The following is a 24,666-nucleotide window of genomic DNA, read 5'->3' on the forward strand; positions in this document are numbered from 1 at the left end:
ATGAGTAAAATGCCCTTTTGAATTACACAAATGAGCATTAAAATTCATAAATATGTCTTAAAATGTTGAAATGTGTACATATTCTTTATAAAAAGTCACCTTAAAAGAGAAAATGTTTTCATGTTCCTTTAAGAATAGTAAAAGTCCCTGGACACAAAACCGAGCACTTCCCCTTTAAGGGAGCGAGGCTTCTTAGCGCTAGTAGTGCAGTCGACGAGCTGAGAGCACAGAGCCAACTTTGAAAAATGAAATGTAAAGTGATTAAGGATGCTAAAAAGATACTTACCTGGTCGATGAGCCACCAGAACCACATCTTTGTGAGCAAGAATTGACTTTTGGTGAGTTTTGTTTTTTGGAACTTATCTTGAACTGTGTGTAGTTATAGTGTAGGACTAATGTGTGTATGTGCAGAGAGCTGCGAAGCACAATAGTTGTGACGCAGTTAATATTTTGCCCTTCCGAGAATTTTATATGTAAATATACTGTATATATGTGAATATATACTGTATATGTGATGTGAGGTGGGAAAATTTTATTTATGTTATATGTTTGAGAATGACAGTGATTTTGTCAGTTAAAACCGTCGGTAGCCAACGGGATGGAAACTTGAGCCGCCATTTTAGGCTGAGGTGAATGTCATAGCTGTGTTGCTATAAGTAAATGTGAACTTGTGATTTATGTACAGTATTTGTAGTGACTTATTATCTTCATGACCTGTCATGCAGGTCAGTTTTTTTCCGTTTTGTACCTTTTTCATTGGATTGAAACATCTGTAAGAGTGTGGGAGACACCTCTACAGTGGAGACAAGATGGCGAGCCAGATCCATGGACTACAGTTCTAGAACCTTCGTCGTGATTACAAGTGAATCCATTTCCTATTGGTGAACATTGCTGCCAGTGCGGTAGGAACATTGACACTTTTATCTTCCTCATCTCAAGCAAGCTTTGGATTTCCTCATCTGGATTCCACTTCAGCATTTGATTGGAAGTCAAATACACTTCTGAACTGAGTAGAAAAGACTGAAAAGTGTATCACGCTGTGTATCCTTCAAGGTCTTTGCAATTTTGTGGTGAAAAGTGGATCACGCTGTGTATCCTTCAAGATCTTTGCAATTTTGTGGTGAAAGTGTGATTTGTTTTGAAATTGATTTTGGGTTGACTCATACTTGTAATTGGTTCTTTCCTAAACAAAGAGTTAACAAAAATAGAAATATCATTACAGATTACTTACCTGTTAACCTAACCTGGGAAAAGTACTCACAGATCGGTCTGATTGATAAAATAACTCAAGTTAAAATTAGAGACATTGGAAAAATATTCTTTTATTTACTTTTCAATTTCCTGGATCACTTTATGCTGTTTATATTGTATGTTTTTTCTGAATTTTCTTGTTAGTAAATTGCAAATTTCAACTTCTGGTCTTTGGTCTATTTATACAGTCTCATTCCACTCCTTCTGAACCTGGATCTGGTCCTGTAGTATTGTTAGTATATCGGTGTATACAAGTGCTACATACAAATTTTTGGCGAGCTAGCCAGGAGTGGAAACAAGGTGTGAAACTAGTAACCAGAGACCAGACTACATTGTTTACGCTGACTCAAAATGGAAGTCATTCAGGCATCAGGTGTTAAAATTCCAAATTCGGTCCTTGTTAGTGGTTTGACAAATACAGTAGCAGATGAAGAGCTTTATAGCTTTTTAAACCAGTATGGCTCTATTCAGAGAAAAATCCCAGTAGACTCAACCCAAAGTCAGACGTGCGGGCTATCATAGCATATACATGTGGTACAGCCCTACAGTCACTTTCACCTTTACTGCCATACAACCTTGTTAGTAAAACTCAAGCAGATGTTACTTACCATGTGAGGGCGCTAGCAAGTGTCTATACACCTGCAGTTAGCCAGTCAGCTACACCTTATACCTTATAGAGCTAAAAGACATTGCAAAGCAGAGTGGCAAAGACTTTGCTGATGTTCTGAGGCAGGAACTCTCCAGCATAAGTGAAACTGTTGACCAAGATAACTCTGAGGACCTAGAGGATACAGAAGCAAGTGAGGATGTCAATGGAAATGTTTCCGAGAATCAAGCACAGGTGAGCCCTCAGCCAAGTGCTCCTCCTCCACATGCTCATACATCTACATCAGATTCTGGACAGTTGCAACAACCCCCCAAAGACAAAACAAAGTCCAATTTAGGCCTCACTGCTATTTGCCCACCTGAACTGCAAAAAGCCGTTGTAGAACACATCGTTAAATACGAAGATTCAGCACAAGCACAGGCTACAATGAGACTCCGACCCTTCTCTGGACGTGTACCCCGGCCAAACAATGAAGTGGACTATGAGACATGGCGTTCCAAAGCTGACTTTCTGCTGAGAGATGAGCGACAATCAGACTTGCATAAGTCACGAAAGATTCAGAACTCCTTCTGATACTTCGCACTGAAGAAGACAAACGCACCTCCAAAGAGTGTCGCATGAAACAGCATTTTGGCACCTCGAAGCAGAAAGTGTTCTCACAAGGTGCTTATATTCCATCACCTGAAGAACACAGTACACAGCAAAGTACTGACCAAAGACAAGAGACTAAATCTGAAATACAAGACTTAAAGAAACAAATATCTGATCTGCAGTCCCAACTATCAAAGATCAAACAGACCAGTAAGACCAATTCAAAGAAAGCACCAGCCCGAATTGCCAGAGAGTTCTAAAGTGCGAGCAGCACAATCTATCAACCTCAACAAGAACAATCAAAACCACAAACCCATACCGTGGTATTGTTTCAGATGTGGAGAAGATGGTCACATAAAGCTCCAGTGTGATGCTGAACCCAATCCCTCTCTTGTAGATTCTAAAAGGAGACTGTTGCGAGAAAAACAATCAGAATGGGAAAAGAAAAATGGCCTCTTGACTGCTAACCACTTAAACTAGCAACAGCCACTATTGAGGGACAAATGGGGGCTGAAACATCAAAAATGTGTCCCAAAAGCAGACGACATGCCTTATTAGCAAGCTCGCAATCCAAGCAGCAGCGAGAAAGCCTAACAAAAGGACTCACTCAAGTGAATCCGTTTCCTATTGGTGAACATTGCTGCCAGTGCGGTAGGAACATTGACTCTTTTATCTTCCTCATCTCAACCAAGCTTTGGATTTCCTCATCTGGATTCCACTTCAACATTTGATTGGAAGTCACCCTGCGGGCCTGGTGAGCTCAATGCCCGGCGAGCGAAGCGTCCGTGGCGGAGGCGAGGCAGGAGGGGCGGCCTGCGTGCTAGGCTAAAAGCTGGAGCGACTGGGCCACCGCTACCGGGCCTGTTGCTGGCCAGCTTTGCCGCTTGCCGTGGAGATTGGACTTCAGCGTCTTGTGGACACAGAGCTTCAGGATTGTTCTCCCCGAATCTTACCAGCATGTAGGCTTTCCCATGAGGGCAAATAGCATCCTGTACCAAGTCTACAGCAACATGAAAGGTGCTTTGAAGGCTGTTCCAAGACCCCATTTTGGAAAAGCTAATGTCTCTTCTGTTGTTGTTGCTTAATTTATTGGTATATATGTTTGTTATGTTCCTATTCATTTTCTTGTGTTTTTCTTTTTCTTTTTTTGGAAGAATGAACACAGCAAGAATTTCATTGCATAGCAGAACTACCAAGTTTTACTGTGCATATGACAATAAAACTCTTGAAAACTCTTGAAACTCTCTTGAAATACACTTCTGAAAAAAAGCCTGAAAAGTGTATCACGCTGTGTATCCTTCAAGATCTTTGCAATTTTGTGGTGAAAGTGTGGTGAAAGTGTGATTTGTTTTGAAATTGATTTTGGGTTGAATCATACTGTAATTGGTTATTTCCTAAACAAAGAGTTAACTCAACAAAAATAGAAATATCATTAGAAATTACTTACCTGTTAACCTAACCAGGGAAAAGTACTCACAGACCGGTCTGATTGACAACATAACTCAAGTTAAAATTAGAGACATTGGAAAAATATTCTCTCTTTTATCCATCCATTTTCTATACCGCTTCATCCTCATTAGGGTCACAGGGGCATGCTGGAGCCTTCCCAGCTGACTTCGGGCAACAGGTGGGGTCGGCAGCCAATCACAGGGCACATATAGACAAACAACCATTCACACTCAGTCATACCTATGGACAATTTAGAGTCGCCAATGAACCTCACCTCACCTGCATGTTTTTGGGAATGTGGGAGGAAGCCGGAGTGCCCGGAGAAAACCCACGCGCACACGGGGAGACTCCACACAGGGAGACTCCACACAGAAATGCCCAGGGGAGAATCGAACCCAGGTCTTCCCGATCTCCAGGCTGTTCCTGTATTGGCCAACGTGCTAACCACTAGACCACCGTGCAGCCCTTCTCTCGTTTATTTACTTTTCAATTTCCTGGATCACTTTATGCAGTTTATAGTGTATGGTTTTTCTGAATTTTCTTGTTAGTAAATTGCCGGCTCAAACTTCAACTTCTGGTCTTTGGTCTATTTATGCATTCTCATTCCACTCCTTCTGAACCTGGATCTGGTCCTGTAGTATTGTTAGTATATCGGTGTATACAAGTGCTACACTCTACTGGCTGATGTTGAAATCTCCCCCACCAGCTGATCAAGAAAATATGGGAGGAAGAGAGAAATATACCATCTGACTGGAAGGAGGGGCTCATTGCTGTTTTACCCAAAAAAGGAGACCTCAGGGAGTGTAACAACCACAGAGGTATCATGCTGCTATTAACACCAGGCAAAGTGCTCAATCGCATTATCTTGGAGCAGTGCTTCTTAAATAGTGGGGCGGGCCCCCTGGGGGGAGGGTGGTGTGGAGTGGGGGTGAACTGTCGGGGTGCATGAGAGGCAGGGAGGACTTTCAATATTAGTGCAGACCTGCCAACATGTATGGATTTGTCGTACTCAGCACGCAATTTGACTCTTGAATACGCTTGTATGCTTCACTGCTCTCAGAAAATAATTGAGAACCGCTGTCTGAGAGAGACTACAAAATGGAGTGGATGATGAACTCGGACAAAACCAAGCCGGCTTCAGGAATGAAAGGTCATGCAGTGACAACATTGCTGCCGGCAGGATCATCATGGAACAATCCATAGAAAGACACACACCTGTCTATATCAGTTTCACTGACTTTGAAAAGGCATTCGACAGATACCTTGGAAGTGTAATCACTGTGGATGGTGAGGCGGAAGAGGATGTAAAGCCAAGGATAGGAAACGTAACAACAACTTTTAACATGGTGAACAGGATCTGGAAAACCAAAAACATCTCACTCAATACCAAGCTGAAGATCTTGAACTCCAATGTTAAGACCATACTGCTGTAAGGATCAGAAACCTGGAGGGAGGTGGAGGTGGATTGCTCACACCCTCAGAAAAAAACAAAACAGCAATAAGCAAACAGGCATTAACCTAGAACCCACAGGGCAGAGAAAAGCCTAAAAACCTGGAGAAGTACAGAACAATAATATAAGAGGTCGGACTGACGTGGACCCAGCTGGAGAAGATGGCACGAGACAGAAGAGGGTGGAAACGTTTCATCAATGGCTTGAGTAAGCAAGTAAAAATCCACACTATTTTTTAACCACCTGAAGGAGATATTATTTCAGATCTTTGTCCAGATCTCAAGTATTTTTTAAACATGAAATTGCAACCCAAATACAGTAAGAGTGTCCAAAATAAATGTCACTGTTGTACAGTTCAATGTACAGGCACTAACGTACCCGCGCACATTACGTACGCGTACGTGACGTCAGAGATGGCTGAATGGAGTCTCACGCAGGAACACACCGGCCATTTTTCTTCACAGCACGGCTTCTTTGGAGTGTCACCGAGAGTCTTGGGATCACTTTGATAAGCCTACAAGTTTGGACAAGTGTCACTCCACTTTTCCACGCACCCAAAGTCTAAAGAACAGGTCAAAACCATGGTGGCGTTGTCGTCTGCAAAGTTTTTTCGCTGACATCCTTGTCCGGGTAGAGGCTTGTCTAAAGTGTCGCACAAATGGAAATGGTGCCTAGCGAAGAGAACCAGTTCGTATCCAAAGAGGTGAGCTGAACGGGGGGACTTGACTTCTCGGGCGTTAGCTGTCACCCACACTTTGCATCTTGGGAGCTAAAAAAACGTTTATGGTGTGAGAACTTTACAACACCGCCTCGGTGTTGTTTAGAGGCTAACTCTCAGCTGCTAGCAGTTAGCTAAACATGATTGGACGGCCTATCGTGACATAGCTAACTAACATTGGTGTTGTAGCTAACATTAGTTTGCGGTTAGTGTCACTACATTTAAGACAAAGTGGGCTCCTGTAGCAAAATTGGAGCTTTAGCGTAATTGTCAATAAAGTGTTCACGCTCCAATTTCGACCGTTTGACAACCACGACTTGTGTAGTTGACATTACGCTATCCTGCTATTTGGTCAACAAACAAGTAGCAGCAGTTAGCACCGTTTGGCTAGCTAATGTCGTCTGATTTTTAAGTTCAAACATTGGCAACAACTCTACCTAAATCATCTATCATGTTACAAAAACAAAACTATAGATCAGCTGTCCGGGTTGTTGCTGTAGATGTTTGATGCCCCGTTTTGTTTATTTTACCATCTTTTATTGTAGTTTTCCAGTTTGTTTTGAAATTAAGTTTTAGTTCGTCACCGTACACGCGAGCTAAGGTGTCAAAGCCTCATTTAGGCAAATATGCCCTTACACTTTTAAGAGTAATGTAACCGAAGTTTTTACACAGTGAATTTTAATCATTTTTGTTTTTCGCCGTCATTCTAGCAGGCTTTATCGACTTGGTAATCAGCTGTTACTTATCCTTGTTTATTCTGCTCCATTTGATTTGATGCTTTGTATTGATAGTGTGCACTGTGGAAATTACAACACTTATGCTTGTAAAATAAGCTCTTCGTATTTAATGAAAACGTGTCCTCGCCGCGGATGTGATACATCAGAAATGTAGCTGCTGAAGCTCACTTGCTGTCTCATTACATTTTTAATCATTTACATCACCATTTTTGACTTATATTTACTATAATGTTACACTTGGATAATTAGACGGCTGCCACAAATAATTGAAAGTGCAAATATGTATATATTTATCAGGGTGGATTTATTTTTATTCCAGCACTCCATTTAAGTTAGCTGTACCTCATTCATAACTGGAGTACACACTTTTGTAGTAGTATGAAATATATTTATAATAATGAATAGTTTTGTGGAGGAGTTCTTTAGACAGCAACATTGTTGACGCTGAAACAACAGCGCCTCTGCGTGCACTCCACTTTATTTAGTTTCAAGTCTGATGTGTACTACAAACATGCACATGAAAAGGCTTTGGCACTATGTCACTACTAACGGAACCGGACCAGCTGGCTGTAAACTTGGCTCCAAGTTAAAACATTTTCACTTTCACATTTAAAGATTTTTGTTGTACTCATCCAAATTTGAGTGTGGAGTAACGCTCCTTTACTGTCATTTTAAGCCAATATTCCACTGAAGTCATTATAAACTGTCTGCGGCAAAATGGCAACTTTCATTGTGCGGTTTAGTTGCTTTTAATTTAAAAGTCAGTTTCGGTGTTTAATTGAATGTTATCAGCTGGTGTTTATTGGTACGTCTGGCCTTTGGTTGTATAGGTTATCTTTACTGCCTTCTGAATCAGGTTGAGTTCTACTAATATTAAGGCCTGTGCTGAGTCGCTGTACGTGTGGCTTCATGTCACGCTGTGATTATATCCATGTTAAAAATAACCTTTAATCTCGTAATACACTTGTGTGTTGTCAGCTGCGACTTCTTTATAGAACATGTTGCTCTTATTTTGCCAAGATTGTAAACTGCACCAATGTTGCAAAATCTTAAAAAAAAAAACAAAAAAACAGAAGATGTTGCTGCCCTAGCTGCTTGAACAAGCCAACATCTTCACAAGCATCCTAAATACATAACTAAGGGTTTAGCATGCTTTGTATAGTCATCCATGTCTATGTCCATTATTGTTAGGGTATGTTTTGGAGTTGCAGGCAGAGTCTTTTTGATGAGATGAAGAGGATTTCTCAGGTAGCCATGCCTCATGCTTGTGTGTGATGTGGGAATGAGCTCTCATCCAAGCATGATGGTAGCTAGCTGCATGTAGACGCATGAGGACCATACAATCAGAGCCTTCCTCATTTGGTGGCAAGATTACTGTATTATATGATAATGTAATTATGCTGTATGGTATAAACAATTAAGCATGGAAGATGTTAGAGCTTCAAAGGGAGGACCAACTGCAAATTTACTTCCGTTTCCATTTCCTTCATTGCCACTTTTGTACAGATTTGGCATTTTTAAAATTATTGTAAATTAAATATGACCTGTTGGTGGTTGGTCTTTTAGCATGTTAAATGAACAGTGTTGGTGTACATGAGGAAAGGACTGTCTTCACTGGCTCTTGATCTTCTTGAGTAACAAGGTAAACAAATTGCTGTTAAGCCTGTAACCAACCAGTTACTGAAGGGTGAGCCAATCTTCCAAGACATTGTGTGAGGTGAGATTTTGCATGCTTAGCAATGCATAGAAATTATTAAAACAATTTTATTTTTTTAGGTTTTACATAATTTCCTAACTACATTCCCACAAAGTGTACAATCCTTGTCTTACTGGAGAGTAACCAACAAGTTGACAAATGCCTCAAGTTCTCTGTGCGTCATAACTGGAGTTGGGCATCGAGTCTCGATCATCGATGGGAACAGGGTCTGACATTCCGATTCTCCCGGGATTGTTCAAATGTTTTTATTCAGGATTCCTAGATGCCCATTTTGCTGACAAGAAGAAATAGCCATGGAAATCAACAAAGACGAAGCCGGTGAGCACCAGCGAAGAAGAAATGACTAAAACGTTTGTCTTAAATTCATAAAAAAGAGCAGACTCAGTGCAACATTTGCAACACAGTGATATCATGTACAGGAGGGTGCACAATCAACATGATTAATGTTCACACATTCATGGTGTAGAAATAACACAGTACCCTCGTCTTTGGTACGCTACATTGGACTTCCTCTAAGCAGTCAGAATCTGGGAAGTCAAACAATATATGACATCTGTCTCATGCCAGTGTAACCCAGGGGTTCAAGTGCACTTTCGGCTATATCCTTTTTACCCGTGTTGACAAAATAAGGGTGTCATAAAAAATAGCTTTCACCAATGTTGAGGCAGCAAACAAAGTGTACTACCTTTCAAAAGTAAGGATCTTTTGTGAAAGTGTACTTCTGTAAAAAGAACCTTCTGGAACATTTATATTCAAGTTGAATGGTTTGATAGTTATATACTGGTTAAATAGTCCTGTGAGAAATTAATAGTAAAGTTGATAAAAAAGTTCATATTATTAAACAATTCATGGAGAAGTTCGGACATTCCATTCTTTGGTTGGCGCCCTCATTTCAACCATGTAAACTTTTATGCCTTTTAAAAGCATCAGAATCAAGAATCGTTAGGAACCAGAATTGAAACAAGGAATCGGAACCAGAATTGTTCAAATTCAAACATTGCCCAACCCTGATCAAGATGACAGTATTTTTTGTAGCCTACTCCCCATCTTGCTTAAGTATGTTAACCTGAGGCGGATAGGAATGACCAACCTACTTATAATGGCCACTTGTTCAGTTTTAAATGAAGTGTCGCCACACGTTGTATTTAACTTGTACCTGTTTGTTTCATCTTAATGTATGCATGTTTGTTCCAAGTTAATTGTCTCTAGTTAGCAGTTGCATCATGCCCAGTTAGCAGTTAGGGCCCGAACACCAACGTGCAAAGGTCCAATGTTTATTATTATGTTTTACATATTCCTTTGGGCCGCACGGTGGCCTAGTGGAAGCATGTTTGCCACACAGGCAGGAGATCGGGAAGATCTGGGTTTGAATATCCGTTGGGCATATCTGTGTGGAGTTTGCATGTTCTCCCCGTGCATGCGTGGGTTTTCTCCAGGCAATCCGTTTTTTTTCCAGCATTCCAAAAAAGCATGCATGTTAGGTTAATTGGCGACTCTAAATTGTCCGTAGGTATGACTGGGATAGTGAATGGATAGTGAAAGTCTATATGCGCCCTGCGATTGGCTGGCGACCAGTCCAGGGTGTACCCCGCCTCTCGGCCGAAGTCATCTGGGATAGGCTCCAGCATACCCGCGATGCTACTGAGGATAAGTGGCATAATGGATGGATATACTGTATGTATTCCGTTTTGTTTTTTTTACTTGCATGCACCAAAGTTTGCAAGCGCATTAGGTCCGGTGAAAAATGTGGTATTATAGGGATCCCAAACACGATCACCCAAAACTCACCGAGTAGCACTCCCTTGAAAAAAATAAAAAATTTGCCCCTGCCACCAGTTTCACAGTTCGTCACGAAATTTGGGGAAGATGTCTATCACGACAGGACACACGAAGAAGTCTCAAGAACCCATGTTCCAAAATAAATAGAAAGTTGGCCATTTTGGTTTCCGGTGGAAATTTTGGACAAAAAACAGGGGTTGTATTTCAACAAACTAGTTTTCTTTGAGGCTTGATTCAACCAACTGTCTTTAGAGTGCTAACAGTAAGACAGAAGTTTACATGTTTACTCTTTGCATGTTTTATTTATTTATTTATTCACTAAATGTTGTTTTTACATTTTGATTTTACAGATTGAACAGTCACTTTACATAATTGCCACTGTGGGCTGAATGTAATATTCAAAATGAAACCATCTTTCGGTCTTAACCAGGAACTACATTTTACAATCTGTTGTTTTCTTTGCATCTGTCTTTTTTAAAATAATTTTTAAATCTAGATTTAAATGTGTTGTGCGGGTCTCAAAATATCAGTATTTAAAGGTGCTGTCTGCCTTGGTTAGGTACTGCATGGGGGCGCTAACACACGAAAACTGTATATTGTGCCCACTTCCTGCTCCAACGCTGGAAGCCACACCCCATGCAACAACGCACATAAGCCGTGTTTTTTGTCAGCTTAAAATAGCGATTTGGCAAGGTTACGTGAATACAAGACAGCAGTTGAGTGAAAGCCATGCACTCCAATCCTCTTATTCGTGTCTCATTTTTTACAAATGTTAACTTATAATGGTGACATTTATTTGTTCAATCTGTTCTTCAAAAACCACTATTGGTAGCATCTGCTAGCCGGTAGTGGTGGTGTTACATTTTTTGTTGAAAATAGTGTCATTTGGAGCTGAAGGGGGACAGCACCTTTAACCCTTCGTCAAATGTCTAATGTGTAAACAGGATGGAGTTTGAGCTTTTTATTTCATTTTCTTCTGGCACTGTCAGTGCCAAGGACTTGTTTGAATCTGGTTGGATAACCTGCTGCATATGTTACAGAAATGTCACTCAACTTGTATTATGTAGGTCCAATCAGTGAAAACAGCATGACGAGAGGTGTGTACTGGTTTGTTGTGTTGCATTGCACAATTTATTTATATATATATATATATATATATATATACACACACACACACACACACACACAGTATAACAACAAAGTTTATTACCAACTAAATACAGACGCTTTATCTATGTCATGTTGTCTTGTGTTTCAGATCCAAAAAGCGGCAGAGGAGCCTAGAGTGCTATGTATAATCCAGGACATCACCAGTGCAAAGACGGTCAATGAGAGGTTAACCTTCAACCTGCCTGCGTCCACCGCTCTCTCCAAACTTTATGAAGATGTTGCCCACAAAGCAGGATATGTTAACGGCTCCTTTGACCTCGCCTGGGGAAACACGCCAGAGATGGTTGGGAAATTTACTGAACTACACACTTTGAATGTGACCACATGTGATTAAAAATGAATCCAATTGTTATACCAGTCAAATGTTTTTGAATTAGGTTACACTCTTTAAAGTTGTTCCCATGAGGCTGTACTGGATCTGAACCTTAGTTCAGACTTGTGTGTCCTTCTCTTTCATTCAATAATGGATTTGGACATACCATTGTTCACTTGTACAAAGTAAACACTTTGTGAAAGAGTGTTTTTGCCAAAGGTGATTGCTCGTATTTGCTAGTGCTGAATAATACAGAAGAAAGGTAATCCCACCATGTGCAGATACAGTACATGCTGTTTTGTGTTCATACTGGTCCCCTTAGACGAGCCCAAGCTAATCCTGCTGCTGACCCAGGCCAAAGCCTAGGTGTTGTGCCTGTTGTTATCTCACTGAGTAGGTCAGTGGATTAAGCTACTGTATGTTTCCACTGCAGCTCTCTGCTTGCTCATCCTCCGTATACGCAGCAGGAAGAAAGTTGTGTGACTGCATCTGGTGCACATGTTGGCTTTCCTTGTTCACATGAATGCTGTGAATATTCTAAAAATAATTTCAGTGGGAATCTTACGTTTTCCCACTAGTCTAACCAGTTAGCAGAATGTAGCAAGGTTGTTGATTAAAAAGGTTATTGACTGATACTTCCTCCTGTTTTTGCACATTTAGGCACCTCTGGACCACAGTGGTGAAATGTCGCTCTTGGATTGTGGCTTTGTGCCTGGTGGTAAGAGGAATTTCCTCCAGCTTATAGACAAAGATGGAGAGCAACCTCAGGTAGCATCGGTGAGTGATACACAATAAAAAAAAAAAATTAAAAAAGATGAAAAAAAATACTTTGGCTGGCTTTTGCCAAGCAAAAATGTAGGGGCCTTTCTATAAACTGTAACGAGTAGCTTACATCAGTGGTTCCCAAATTTTTTACAGTCGCATACACCTTCAGACATTTGACATGAAGCTACTGTATGTACCCCTTACTCCTGCACATTTAAAAAAACATAAACCTTTTTATCTTAATTAACTTGAAATATAATTAATTGGTCAATTAATTCTGTAGTAATTCTTCATCAAAAATGTGTATTTTCTATGGTCACAATTTGGTAAAAGTTTCACGTGAGCACTGATAAATATAGTAATCATCCTACATATCTTTTATTCCAGTTTGATGTTTACATCCTTCCATTTGAATGAGTTGAATTTGAGCTTTACTTTTTTTGCCCACTCACTATGGCTATGGTTTAAGTCTGCATATTAATTGAAAGGGAAAGTTTAACAATCACGATAAAGCAGTATCCGAAGTAGAAAAATCCATACAACGATAAAGCCTCATTTTCTGGGGAATCCCCACTCACAGTGACAGGTTTTCACCGCTGTGCTGTGCGGGGATTGGAACACTAATATGAATGAAATCATGAACATGAAACACTCCTAATGCACAAAATAATAATCAAACATACTATTTGTTTAAATAATGCTCGCAGCCATGAATAAATTCATGCGCCGTGAGGCGTTCAGGCGCACTCGTAATTGTGACTGTTAGCCACTAATTGTTTTTTATTTTTATTCAAGTAACCCTTAAGACAATTGGTGTACCCCTAGCTTACACCCATTACTAAAGACACATCCATTGGTCAATATTTTATTTTGTTTCAAGAGGATCAAATATTGGCCACAGAAATTATCTTTCTGAATTATAAAATTTGGGTTAACAAATGTCTAACACATTGTAACCTGAAAACATAATGGTAAAATGATTTCTTGGAGAACTGTCTTATGTCAGAACTGTCAACATGTTTGCATTTTTGTGCTCTGCATGCATTTTGATCCTTGAATACATCTTAAACATGCATTGAAACCCCAGAGGTGTGTTTTAGATCATCTCCCCACATACAGTGCAAACAGAACTTAAGGGATTGTGATTGAGCAACAGTGTAGTCTTGGGAAAGTCTAAAGGGGAGTATTGTTGCTGTGATAACGCACAACTCAAAAGGATGGAGTTTTACCTACTGCAGTTTTTATTACTGTGTGTGTGTCTATGTATTCAGGAGGAGTCAGGCACTCTTGATAGCAGTGGACTGGATGACAGCTCCCAGGAGCGCTTCATCGGACCTTTGCCGAAAGACGGCACCGTAGGCTGCAGCGGTGACTGCAGCAGCCCCTCTTACTCTTACACATCCATCCTTAACAAATCTGAGACAGGTATGGCTCGGTTACCTCTGAAATGTACAATGATGTTCATTTTGTACAACCACAGCTGGCTTCCTAGCTTTATCTGTCCGCCACTCTAGGTTACGTGGGTTTGGTCAACCAAGCAATGACCTGTTATTTGAATAGTCTGTTGCAAACTCTGTTCATGACCCCAGAGTTCAGAAATGCACTGTACAAGTGAGTATCTCTTTAAAGCCATAGTGTGGCCATTTTGGTAAATCATGTTAAAACATTGATAAACGCTACATTTTTCAGCTGGGAGTTTGAGGAATCAGAGGAGGACCCTGTCACTAGCATTCCCTACCAACTGCAAAGACTGTTTGTTCTCCTGCAAACCAGTAAGAAACGTGCCATCGAGACCACCGATGTGACGCGGAGCTTTGGCTGGGACAGCAGTGAGGGTGAGCTGTCTCACACTCCTGTTGATGTTGTTTGAGGGAAAATATCACATACCTCTGCATTTAAATGTTCTTTTGTTTTGTTCAGCTTGGCAACAACATGATGTGCAAGAACTTTGCAGGGTCATGTTTGATGCCCTGGAGCAAAAGTGGAAGCAGACAGAACAGGTAGGAGAAAACCAGGAAAGAAAATTTGCCCTCCACCCCAAACAAAACAAAGGCCTTTTGTGAGAAAACGGGAATATGCCAGCTTGACTCAAGAGTTTGCCATTTTTTTGTTATTTAGCTCAGGGGCCGACAGGATTGCAAACACTTAGGCCTGTGTCTGTGCAGGCATGTGGTCTACATGGGACTAAATAAGCTTGTGATTACACCTCACACATTAAATATAGCAAATATGCAGTACATTTGATGTTATCATGAAGGGAACTGTCTTTTTTTCCTTCCAATTCAGAAAAAGAATTTGTTTTCAAACAAATTTTCAAACAGTTTTTTGTGTGTGTGAGTGACTTAGATGTTAATTTAGGTGTAAGTTGCAATTTGCAACTATGCAATTTGCAATTTGACCTACTGTATGTGCACTAAAAATGACAACCTGTTTGGCTGAGATATGGCCAGAATGTAATTGAGGCAACCTAGTAGTGCCTTCCCATAACAATAAGGCTTATTAAAATAAAATCACAAGTTTCACAAACAGACAATATACAAAAGTGAATTTCCAAGTGAATTTCCACTTGTTGGATAGTTAAAGGATTCTTCTGTTTTTGCCAATTGGCACCCCTTTGGAAGCAAACATGGTGTGTTGAAACTGAAACTAGAGGTATCTTGTAGAAGTTCTTTAAAAAGGCAACGCACTGCTTTCTTGTGAATGTTCCCATTATTGGCCAGGTAATCATAGTAACTATAGGCCAGTGTCTCCATCATTATTAGGTCATAACGATAGTTTAACATTGATGTAATTTTTTTTAGAGGTTGTTAACATAGACTCTTCTAATCTTTCAGCCCAACATATAACTCTCTGTGAGGTCCTGACACTTGTGTATTTCTCTCCTCAGGCTGACCTGATCAACCAGCTGTACCAGGGTAAGCTCAAGGACTATGTCCGTTGTCTGGAGTGTGGCTATGAGAGTTGGAGAATTGATACCTACCTGGATATCCCTCTTGTAATAAGACCCTTTGGGGCCAGCCAAGCCTACGGCAGTGTGGTGTGTTTCTCTCTTACATTCAGTTACTTTTCACGTTTCACATTTGGTTATAACAAGTATGTTCATTTGAATACCAATTAAAAGTTAATTGAATTTGGCGGTTCTAGGAGGAGGCTTTGCAGGCATTTATACAACCAGAAACACTAGATGGGCCCAATCAGTACTTCTGCGAACGCTGCAAAAAGAAATGTGATGCCCGGAAGGTGAGTTGGCTCTGAATGAGTTTGCACAATCTGTGTTCAGGATACAAGAGAGCCCCAAAGAGAATGCATCATTACTGTATTCCTGAAATCAAGCCCCGTCTCTGATGAATATTTCTCTGCAGGGTCTGAGGTTTTTGCATTTCCCTTACCTGCTGACGCTGCAGCTGAAGCGATTTGATTTTGACTACACCACTATGCATCGCATCAAGCTCAATGATCGCATGACTTTCCCTGAGGAACTTGACATGAGTCCATTCATTGATGTGGAAGATGAGGTGAGAGGAAGAGAGGAAATAACAGAAAGAGTGGAAATAACATACTGTATGTTGCTGTTTTACAAATCCTGACAAGCATTGAAATATTGAAAACTGAAATATATCAAACAGTCCACTTCCATTCAGCTTCTAGCTCTTCTGTCCTGCCTATTATTATTACTATTATTATGACTTAAATCCTTTTTATTGTGCTCTGTCTAAATGGCATGCATAGAAGTCCCCTCAAACAGAAAGCTGCACTGACAGTGGAGCAGAGAATGAAGGCAGTTGCCACAGCGACCAGATGAGCAATGATTTCTCCACTGATGACTGTGTTGATGAGGGCATCTGCCTGGACAGCACTGTCAGTGCAGAGAGGGTCCTTAAGCCAAAGGTATTTAATCACTTGACAGATGCTCATTGTTTTAAATGTCTGTTATGTAAGAAAACTAAATGCAGTTGGGTACAAATTGTTAGTATATAATTTATGACTTTCTCTTTTGAGGGATTAATTGTATTTCTGTTACATACATGTAGAAGCAACTTTGGAAGAAAGTCTTTGTTGTACCTTTTATTAATGCAGTTGTTGTTGCTCATTGCTTTTTTTCTATTTTATTTTATTTTTTTGGCAGAGTTTGCCGACCTTTGAGCTGTTTTCTGTCATGGTCCATTCAGGAAGTGCGGCTGGTGGCCACTACTATGCCTGTATCAAATCCTTCACTGATGGGCAGTGGTACAGTTTCAATGACCAGCATGTTAGCAAGGTTAGCCATTCACCAAACAGAGCTTCATTTGTCAGTCCTTGTCACTTATCACCCACAATAAAATGTCAAATTACATTTTCATGTACTTTTCATTGCATTATAAAATCCGTGCTTTCGCATTCGTGTCCTCAAATCAAGATAGAATTTTATATTTTGACACCGTAATTTAAAAGTTTTAGTTGCAGTGATGTAGAACTTTGTCATTTGTGTCTTTTTTTTGTTAAGCCAAATAAGGTAACCAAAACATCAAATGCCTCAGCGTAAACTACACTGCCTAGCAACTTTGATGGCACATATTCATGATTGCATCGTTTCCGCAAGCTTCTGCAATGTCACATTTATTTCTGTCCAGAGTTGCATTCATTTTTTGCCAAGATCTTGTATTGATGAAGGGAAATTCGGACCACTGCACAAATCTTCCCAACTGCACTTCCACTTTTTAATAATGCGTTGACAGTTCTTAACCCGATTTTATTAGTTTCAACTAACTCCTTAGATGTTTTTTCATGCTTGTTGCATGTCAATAATTTCACCCTCAGGAAACAGAGAAACATCTTTGCCACAATCACAGGGTGTGTCTTTTGACATGGTTGTTTAACAAATGAGAAGCTACTCACTACATCAATTAGAGTTGAATAACTTGCCAGCTCAAACATAATCACCCATGCAGTAATTATCCCATGGGAGGCTTTTAGCTGTTTTCTAAGTTAAATCCAGGTGGTGACCATTTTTTGGCTAGGCGGCATACAACCATAATACTAAACATATTGTTAAATTAATATCTTAATGGCAGTGTCAATCAAAAGTGAATAATATCTTTGTAAAGGCAGAATTTTTGATGAAGTCTTATGATGATGCACCCGTTAAAATGTTTGGTTTATGTGTATGTCTATCAAGACTAGTCACCACCATTTTGGAACACCAATGTACCCTATGTCAATTTTCCATGCTGCACACTCAAGTCTTATTTGTTGACTTACGGTTGTGCTTTTTTTATGGACAGATAACCCAGGAGGACATCAGAAAGACCTATGGCGGGTCCTCAGGGAGCAGGGGATATTATTCCAGTGCCTTTGCGAGGTTATCGCTTCGATATTGTTTCTGATTTTTTTTGTATTTTGACATACTTCATACGTGTACAGTAAACTGACTACTGATATAAGGAACTTGAACTTGTTCACAGTATTCCAGTGATGAGGATCAGATGAACAGGATATTCTTGTTTATTTACTTGCATATTTTCTCTCCAACAGCTCGACAAATGCTTATATGCTGATTTATAGATTGAAAGATCACTCAAGGAATGCAAGTAAGAAATCTATTCATTTGTAAAGATGCATACCGTAGTTATTAGGAATACCAATACGGCACTCTCATGTTCACTTTATAGTCTGACAGTTATTTATAATTTTGCTTCTTACAGTACGGGTTCTAGTGCAGTTGTAACTTTTTATTGATTTAGTAATAATTGACTTGCAAAAGCAAATGTATCATTGATTTGTAAGGATCTTTCCAAGTCCATCGAAGATATTAGAGGATGTTGTTGGTTTGACATTTGTTAATGAGGCTATGACCAAAAAGAAATGTCAAGTATTGCATTAAATTAGAAATGATGGAGAACCAATGTTTCGCCTGCCCTTTTCCTGATCCTGACGGTTTAGTTTCTAGTTGAATACCTTCACGGTCTGAGTGAGTGGAGCTTACAAGCTGTAGTTCTTGTCAGAATTGCTTTAAATGTAATCATGTGTTCTGATAAACTTATTGCCTTCATGGTATTTTAATTAATACTATGAATGTGTGTTTCCTGTCTAAAGAATATTTAGCGGTGGAGGACTTTCCAAAGCATATAAAGAGTTTGGTTCAGAAGGAGAAAGAGTCTGAAGAACAGGAGAAGAGACAGAGAGAGATCGAGCGCAACACTTGCAAGGTAAAAAGTGATTCAATATCTGCTTATTTAGATGTAAATCTTGGTATTAGAGATGTCTGACAATATTGGCCAATACTGGCATAAAAATGAGAGATCAAATCATGCCTTTCGTTTTTTTCTGCCAATATTGATACCAGCGCATGAGTGAGACCTTCCCAAACTGCCCCGTGCTCCACAGGGCAACAAAGCTTGCTAGCTCAGTATGTCTGTGATGTGGAATTATTTCCAAGTTTCACCTTTGGATTGTAAATATACAATTTGGTATGGCTGCTAAGCACTAGTTATGTGAGGGGGGAGCAAGGCGCCTTCAATGCTCTGAATCTAATAGCACCCCTCAGGAAGAAACACTCAATCACATGCATCACTATGCAGCAAAATGACATCAAGAAGCGGGGGGAAAAAACTACCCAGCTTTAACCTGTTTAGAATTTCACTGATTGTATTAATTCAGAGTTTCATACATTGCACTTTACTTTGTTCTTTTACGGATGTTTGTGTCACATAGAAATATGCACCTTTCCAAATTATATTGTTGCTGTTGAAAGACGACGTGTTGTAATAGTTGGCTGTTGGTCATGATTTTTTTAATGACTATTTTGTTTGTCAAAATCTTTCAAATAAATCTGGCACTTTTTTATAAGTTTTGTTGCATATTGCAGTATTTGTCTTTTGCACAAACAGTGTTTTTGTGTATTTGTGAAATGCATCTAGTGGCATCACAGTAAAAGAAGCTTAATGTGTTCATTACACGCCATTAGTTTGATGAGAGAGCTGCTGCCAATATCGATATCGGTATCAGTAATGAAGTGCTGAACAATGTTGGAATACAGTATTGCATATCCATATGCCGACATCAAGCATCCCTACCAGTGATGCATAGCTTCTGTGTTTGTTTTACGGCTCACTTCTCCCCCCCACCCCCCATCAGATCAAGCTGTTCTGCTTGCATCCTTCAAAGATGATGATGGAGAGCAAGCTGGAAGTGCATAAAGACAAAACTCTTACAGAAGCAACTGAAATGGCCTACAAGGTTTGTTGGCAATTAAATCTTTATTATGCCCTTTACTAACCACTGTGTAGCAAAAAATATTCATTAAAGGTGATGAGGTCATGTACTATCTTTCAGCTGATGGAGCTGGAGGCGACGGTCCCCCTGGACTGCTGTCGTTTGGTGAAGTATGATGAGTTCCATGAGTACCTGGAGCGCTCCTATGAGGGCGAGGAGGACACACCAATGGGTCTTCTGTTAGGAGGTGTCAAGTCCTCTTACATGTTTGACTTGCTGCTGGAGACACGGAGGCCAGAGCAAGCGTTCCTGCCTTACAAACCCGGAGGTGAGGAGCTGATATTTCACAGATCTCTGCCACTTTATCTTCATTTATGATCTGTAATCATGAGATGGACTCCATTGTAACCCTGTGTGCATGTTTTGAACCATTACCACAATCATAATATGTCTCTGTGGGTGTTGTGTTTTCTCACAGAGGTCATGGTGAAGGTTCATGTTGTGGATCTGAGAACTGAAACCATTGTCCCTCCAATCAGTGTTCGAGCCTACTTGAACCAGACCATCACTGAATTCAAACAGCTTATTGCACAGGTTTTAGACTTCAGAATTGTATCCCTGTCTTTTCTTTGATCAAATGCTATAATCACAATTGAACCTGTGATTTATGACCTTTTAATAAGCAAGTTAACACTTCAACCATGTGCTTTCAACCAGGCAACAGGACTATCTGCAGAAATGATGCGTGTGGTTCTGGAACGCTGCTATAATGACCTGCGGCTTCTTTATGTTCCAAACAAAACACTGAAAGCAGAAGGTTTCTTCAGGAGTAACAAGGTTAGTATGTTAATTACCAGATGTTACTTACCAGAGCACATTTCCCAGAATTTCATACTTAGTATTATCACCATCTCTTGTATTTTTTGTATCAGATTTTTGTGGAGAGTTCAGAATCAACTGACCATCAAGTTGCGTTTACTGACTCACTACTGTGGAAGTTATTGGATCGCCACGGGAATACCATCCGACTTCTGGTCCTGCTGCCTGAGCAGGCTCCTGGTACTTTGGCCAGCAGAACTATTTGCCAAAAAGTTGGCAGTGACTCTGATGTGCCCTTTGAAGCATCAAAGGGCAACAGGAAATCTGTGGAGGCTATCCTTGAGGAGAGCACAGAAAAGTTAAAGAACCTGTCACTGCAGCAGCAGGGCTCCAGCACCAGCGACAGCCAGAAAAGCTCTGATGCCAGTGATTTTGAACATATTGAATCCCTGAACCAAGAGGCAGACTCAAACTCACCCTGTGTGGCCGCAGACAACAGAGAACTAGAGAATCGGATCGGGGGCCCAGCTGCGTGCAGGAGCACTAGCGCCTCATCCGACGCTGAGAACCATTTTGGCTGTGAGGAGCGTTCTGACTCTGAGGTAAACAATGACCGCAGCACCAGCTCAGTGGACAGCGACATCCTGAGCTCCAGTCACAGTAGTGACACACTGTGCAATGCAGACAGCGGTCCCATTCAGCTGGCCAATGGCTTGGACTCGCACAGTATCACCAGTAGCCGGCGCTCTAAAGCCCACGAGGGAAAGAAAGAGACCTGGGACACTGCTGAGGAAGACTCTGGGACGGACAGCGAGTATGATGACAATGGGAAGAACAAAGCAGAATCCCAGTACTTCTACTTCAGAGCAGAACCTTGTTCCCAGGATGACTCTGCCTCCACTGCACAAAAATGTATGACCCCTCTATTCATGATGGAATTTGGAGAATATCATTTTTCATGTTGCATAGACATGTTCATGTGACCGAACAACAGCGTTTTTGTTTTCAGAGTACCTATATTTGCCAGATGATAATGTAATGATTATGCACATGAAGAGAATGAAAATCTATTTTAGCTTAACTTTCCCAAACATATCAAGTCTATTCAAACATCTATGTTGAAAAGCTAAACAGTTCCAGCTTAACCATGTAAACAATCCATGTTGATTGCATTCTGTTGTGTTGATTAGAGTTTATGTAGTGTTCGATGCCCAGTTTTATCCAGTCCATGCATGCTGTGTAGATGGCTAATTTATTGTGCATTTGCAACTGTGGAAAATGTTAGGAGTGTGAATTTTGCAGCTCAGCTTTATTGTAGGCTGTTTCTTTGCTTACTTTCCTATTCACGCTGCTAGCACTTGAAACGGACTGGTGATGGTGGTGCAAAGAGTCCACACTATTAATTTCAGGAAGGCCTTTCTACAATTACCAACCACAGTGGACGTGTTCAAGTAGAGAGGCTATCAACACAAAGCTGTGCATCAAACACCCCCACCCCCCACCCCCATATGCTGATTGTATATATTTCTGAGCAGGAACTGTATAACTTGTTGACATAGATATTCATACGTTGTGCAGAAAATATAAAGTTTCTGTCTTCTCAAGGAGAGCGGTTGCCAGTGTTGAAACTGTTTCCTGTGATCTTCAGTTTTAGTGGTTCATGTGGACAAGAGGATAACACTGGCAGCATTCAAACACAACCTGGAACCCTACGTGGGTGTCACCTCGACCCAGTTCAAAGTGTTTCGAGTGTACGCCAACAACCAGGAGTTTGAGAGCGTACGCCTCAATGAAACACTGTCATCGTTCTCTGACGATAACAAGGTCTATCTTTTATCATAATTTATTTCACTTAGTTACATTTCAGTGACGTAACATTACACAATTTTCATTGCACCCCACAGATAACCATTCGCCTCGGGAGAGCACTAAAAAAGGGCGAATACCGAGTGAAAGTGTATCAGCTGTTAGTAAATGAACAGGAGGTGAGAGGCAAAGCAGAAAAGGACTATACTGGTGCAAGTGATTAAAGAGCTGAAAGGAATGCTGTCTTTTTGTGTTTGACATAGCCCTGCAAGTTCCTTGTGGACACGGTGTTTGCCAAAGGCATGACTGTCAGACAGTCTAAAGAGGAGCTGCTTCCTCTGTTGAAAGAGCAGTGCAAGCTTGACCTCAGCATTGACCGGTATGCCTGCACATGAACACAAGTTAACATAAATACAAGTTAGAGCCTACTAACTAAGCCAATGTTATGTTTTTGGTTTCAGAGTGCGCCTCAGGAAAAAGACATGGAAGAATCCGGGCACAGTATTCCTGGATTACCACGTTTATGAGGAAGACATCAGCATCTCCTCCAACTGGGAAGTTTTCCTGGAAGTCCTTAATGGTAACACTTCTCTACACAGTACTGTACTGAAATTACACCCAAAGTTCTGTCATAAAGTGTCCTCTGATTGCTCTTGCAGAACCTGAGAAGATGAAATCAATGTCTCAGCTGGCTGTTCTGACCCGGAAGTGGAGCCCTGCCACAATGAAGCTTGGTTCCTTCCAGGAAGTCATTCTGGAAAGCAGCAATGTTGAGGAACTCAAGGAGAAGGTATTCAGTTGTTTCTCTGACTCGGTTCTTCTCGATAGTGAGCTTCTACTTTGTTGTGATTGCAGCTCTGTGACATCAGCGAAATTCCTCTTGAAAAGCTCGAGTTTGCCAAGGTATGTGATTTCTTCCCACAATTATTTTTGCCTAAGTCGCTGCCATGACCATTCTGTTATATTTTTAACTGGGAGTCCTTGCGTGTTGCTCTGTGCAGGGTCGAGGAACATTTCCCTATGACATTTCTGTACTGGAGATCCATCAGGATTTGGACTGGAACCCCAAGGTGTCGACGTTAAACATGTGGCCTCTGTACATCTGTGATGACGGTGCCGTGGTCTTCTACAGGTAAGCTACTTTTCACCTAAATGCTTTTTTCAAGATGTTTCACACGCCATATGTGACTGAGACCATAGTTACTGTTATGTGTAGGGACAGCACAGAGGAGCCTATGGAGCTATCAGAGGATGAGCGCAATGAACTAATGAAGAAGGAGAGCAGCCGCCTGCTCAAGACCGGACACCGGGTCAGCTACTCACCCCGGAAAGAGAAGGCCCTCAAGATCTACTTGGACGGGGGCCCCATCAAGGACACGGGACAAGACTGAGTCCCAACAGCGTCTCTCTGCCTCACTGATTTTGTGGCTGCTGCAGCACAGTGGCAGACCTGCTCTATGGGACTCATGGTGTGGGGGAGCGGTCCGAAAACGACTTGAACTCAAGCAGCGTTGTGAGGTTGGAATGCCCTCAGCCTCCACTCTGAGCTCTGAAACCTTATTGTACACTGTTGGTTGTATCGTACTGTAAAGTCTAAAGGGATTTTGAGAAGGTATTCTGGCAGAAAATGAATCATACACTGTTCTAATCAATATAAAGCTCAGAGATGTTCTGGACCTAAACATATTCATCCTGTCTCACCAGTTTGTCTCTCTTCTTGGTTGACTCAAATCCCCCATTTTTCACAGTTGATCTGAAATTTGCAATCTTACGATATGAAGCATCAAGCAAGCTGCTGTATTGCTTGAGTTGTGTCGTCTTTCCTTGTTCAGAGCTTCACTTGTCAACATGACCTCCACTAGATTTAGTCAGAATGATTTCTTCAAATCCCCACTCAAGAACACCAAGTAGTGTCTGATGAACCGCCTTGTTTTTTATAAATTATAATTTCCTCCAATGTAGTCATCCTTTTGAGGCCACACACACACACACACACACACCTGTTGTCTGTATGAACCTTTAGTGGATTACGTACTTAATCTTTCAGTGATATGATCTCCATTGTGTGCAACATACTTAGGGGAGCTTCCTCTTTTGGGGTTTTGGCTTAGACTGAGAGGTGGAGTTGGTACTTCTATCCACTGCTGCTTGATGAACACCAGAGGGTGGAGAAAGGCCGCCGGACCACCTGTGTCTCGGCCTGCTGGGCTTCTGATGGATGCTGCCACCAGCTGTTCACTGTAGAAATGCCAATTTCTGAAGAAATTCTGTTTTCTTTTTTCTGTTGGTGTTTATTTCTTTT

At 40.9% G+C, this 24,666-nt stretch overlaps 1 protein-coding gene and 1 long non-coding RNA gene across 5 annotated transcripts; both read left to right on the forward strand.

The window, feature by feature from the left end:
- The first annotated feature begins 195 nt into the window (after positions 1–195).
- Positions 196–3,683, forward strand: LOC129178639 (uncharacterized). 2 transcript variants are annotated; one of them, XR_008569822.1, is made up of 3 exons: positions 196–338; positions 726–862; positions 940–3,683. It is a non-coding gene; the product is annotated as an uncharacterized LOC129178639 (long non-coding RNA). The 2 variants fall into 2 exon arrangements; XR_008569821.1 differs by having other exon boundaries at positions 726–3,683.
- A 1,905-nt stretch (positions 3,684–5,588) lies between these two features.
- On the forward strand, positions 5,589–24,050 carry usp47 (ubiquitin specific peptidase 47). Of its 3 annotated transcripts, none has more exons than XM_054771103.1 (28): positions 5,594–6,052; positions 11,559–11,753; positions 12,444–12,560; positions 13,820–13,973; positions 14,063–14,159; positions 14,238–14,383; positions 14,469–14,548; positions 15,436–15,585; positions 15,693–15,788; positions 15,911–16,063; positions 16,278–16,436; positions 16,675–16,806; positions 17,810–17,886; positions 18,060–18,115; positions 18,621–18,733; positions 19,662–19,763; positions 19,860–20,067; positions 20,218–20,333; positions 20,457–20,576; positions 20,672–21,470; positions 22,207–22,382; positions 22,463–22,543; positions 22,628–22,743; positions 22,826–22,944; positions 23,024–23,154; positions 23,220–23,267; positions 23,366–23,496; positions 23,581–24,050. In XM_054771103.1, exons 1-28 carry the CDS (start codon positions 6,008–6,010, stop codon positions 23,753–23,755), a joined length of 4,092 nt encoding a protein of 1,363 aa, XP_054627078.1. In that variant the 5' UTR covers positions 5,594–6,007; the 3' UTR covers positions 23,756–24,050. The 3 variants fall into 3 exon arrangements, with proteins under 3 accessions (XP_054627080.1, XP_054627078.1, XP_054627081.1); XM_054771106.1 differs by lacking the exon at positions 5,594–6,052 and adding an exon at positions 6,086–11,397; XM_054771105.1 differs by lacking the exon at positions 16,278–16,436 and having other exon boundaries at positions 5,589–6,052.
- The last annotated feature ends 616 nt before the right edge of the window (positions 24,051–24,666 follow it).

The sequence above is a fragment of the Dunckerocampus dactyliophorus genome, chromosome 3 (genome assembly GCF_027744805.1).
Source record: "Dunckerocampus dactyliophorus isolate RoL2022-P2 chromosome 3, RoL_Ddac_1.1, whole genome shotgun sequence".
In the NCBI taxonomy this organism is placed as follows: domain Eukaryota; kingdom Metazoa; phylum Chordata; class Actinopteri; order Syngnathiformes; family Syngnathidae; genus Dunckerocampus; species Dunckerocampus dactyliophorus.

Excerpts from the sequence above, each read along its gene's own strand:
- usp47 (XM_054771103.1), top strand. The coding sequence starts at position 6,008 with ATGGAAATGGTGCCTAGCGAAGAGAACCAGTTCGTATCCAAAGAG. Across the intron at positions 22,744-22,825 it reads CTTGACCTCAGCATTGACCG|AGTGCGCCTCAGGAAAAAGA; the intron begins GTATGCCTGCAC and ends TTTTGGTTTCAG. Across the intron at positions 23,497-23,580 it reads GGTGCCGTGGTCTTCTACAG|GGACAGCACAGAGGAGCCTA; the intron begins GTAAGCTACTTT and ends TGTTATGTGTAG.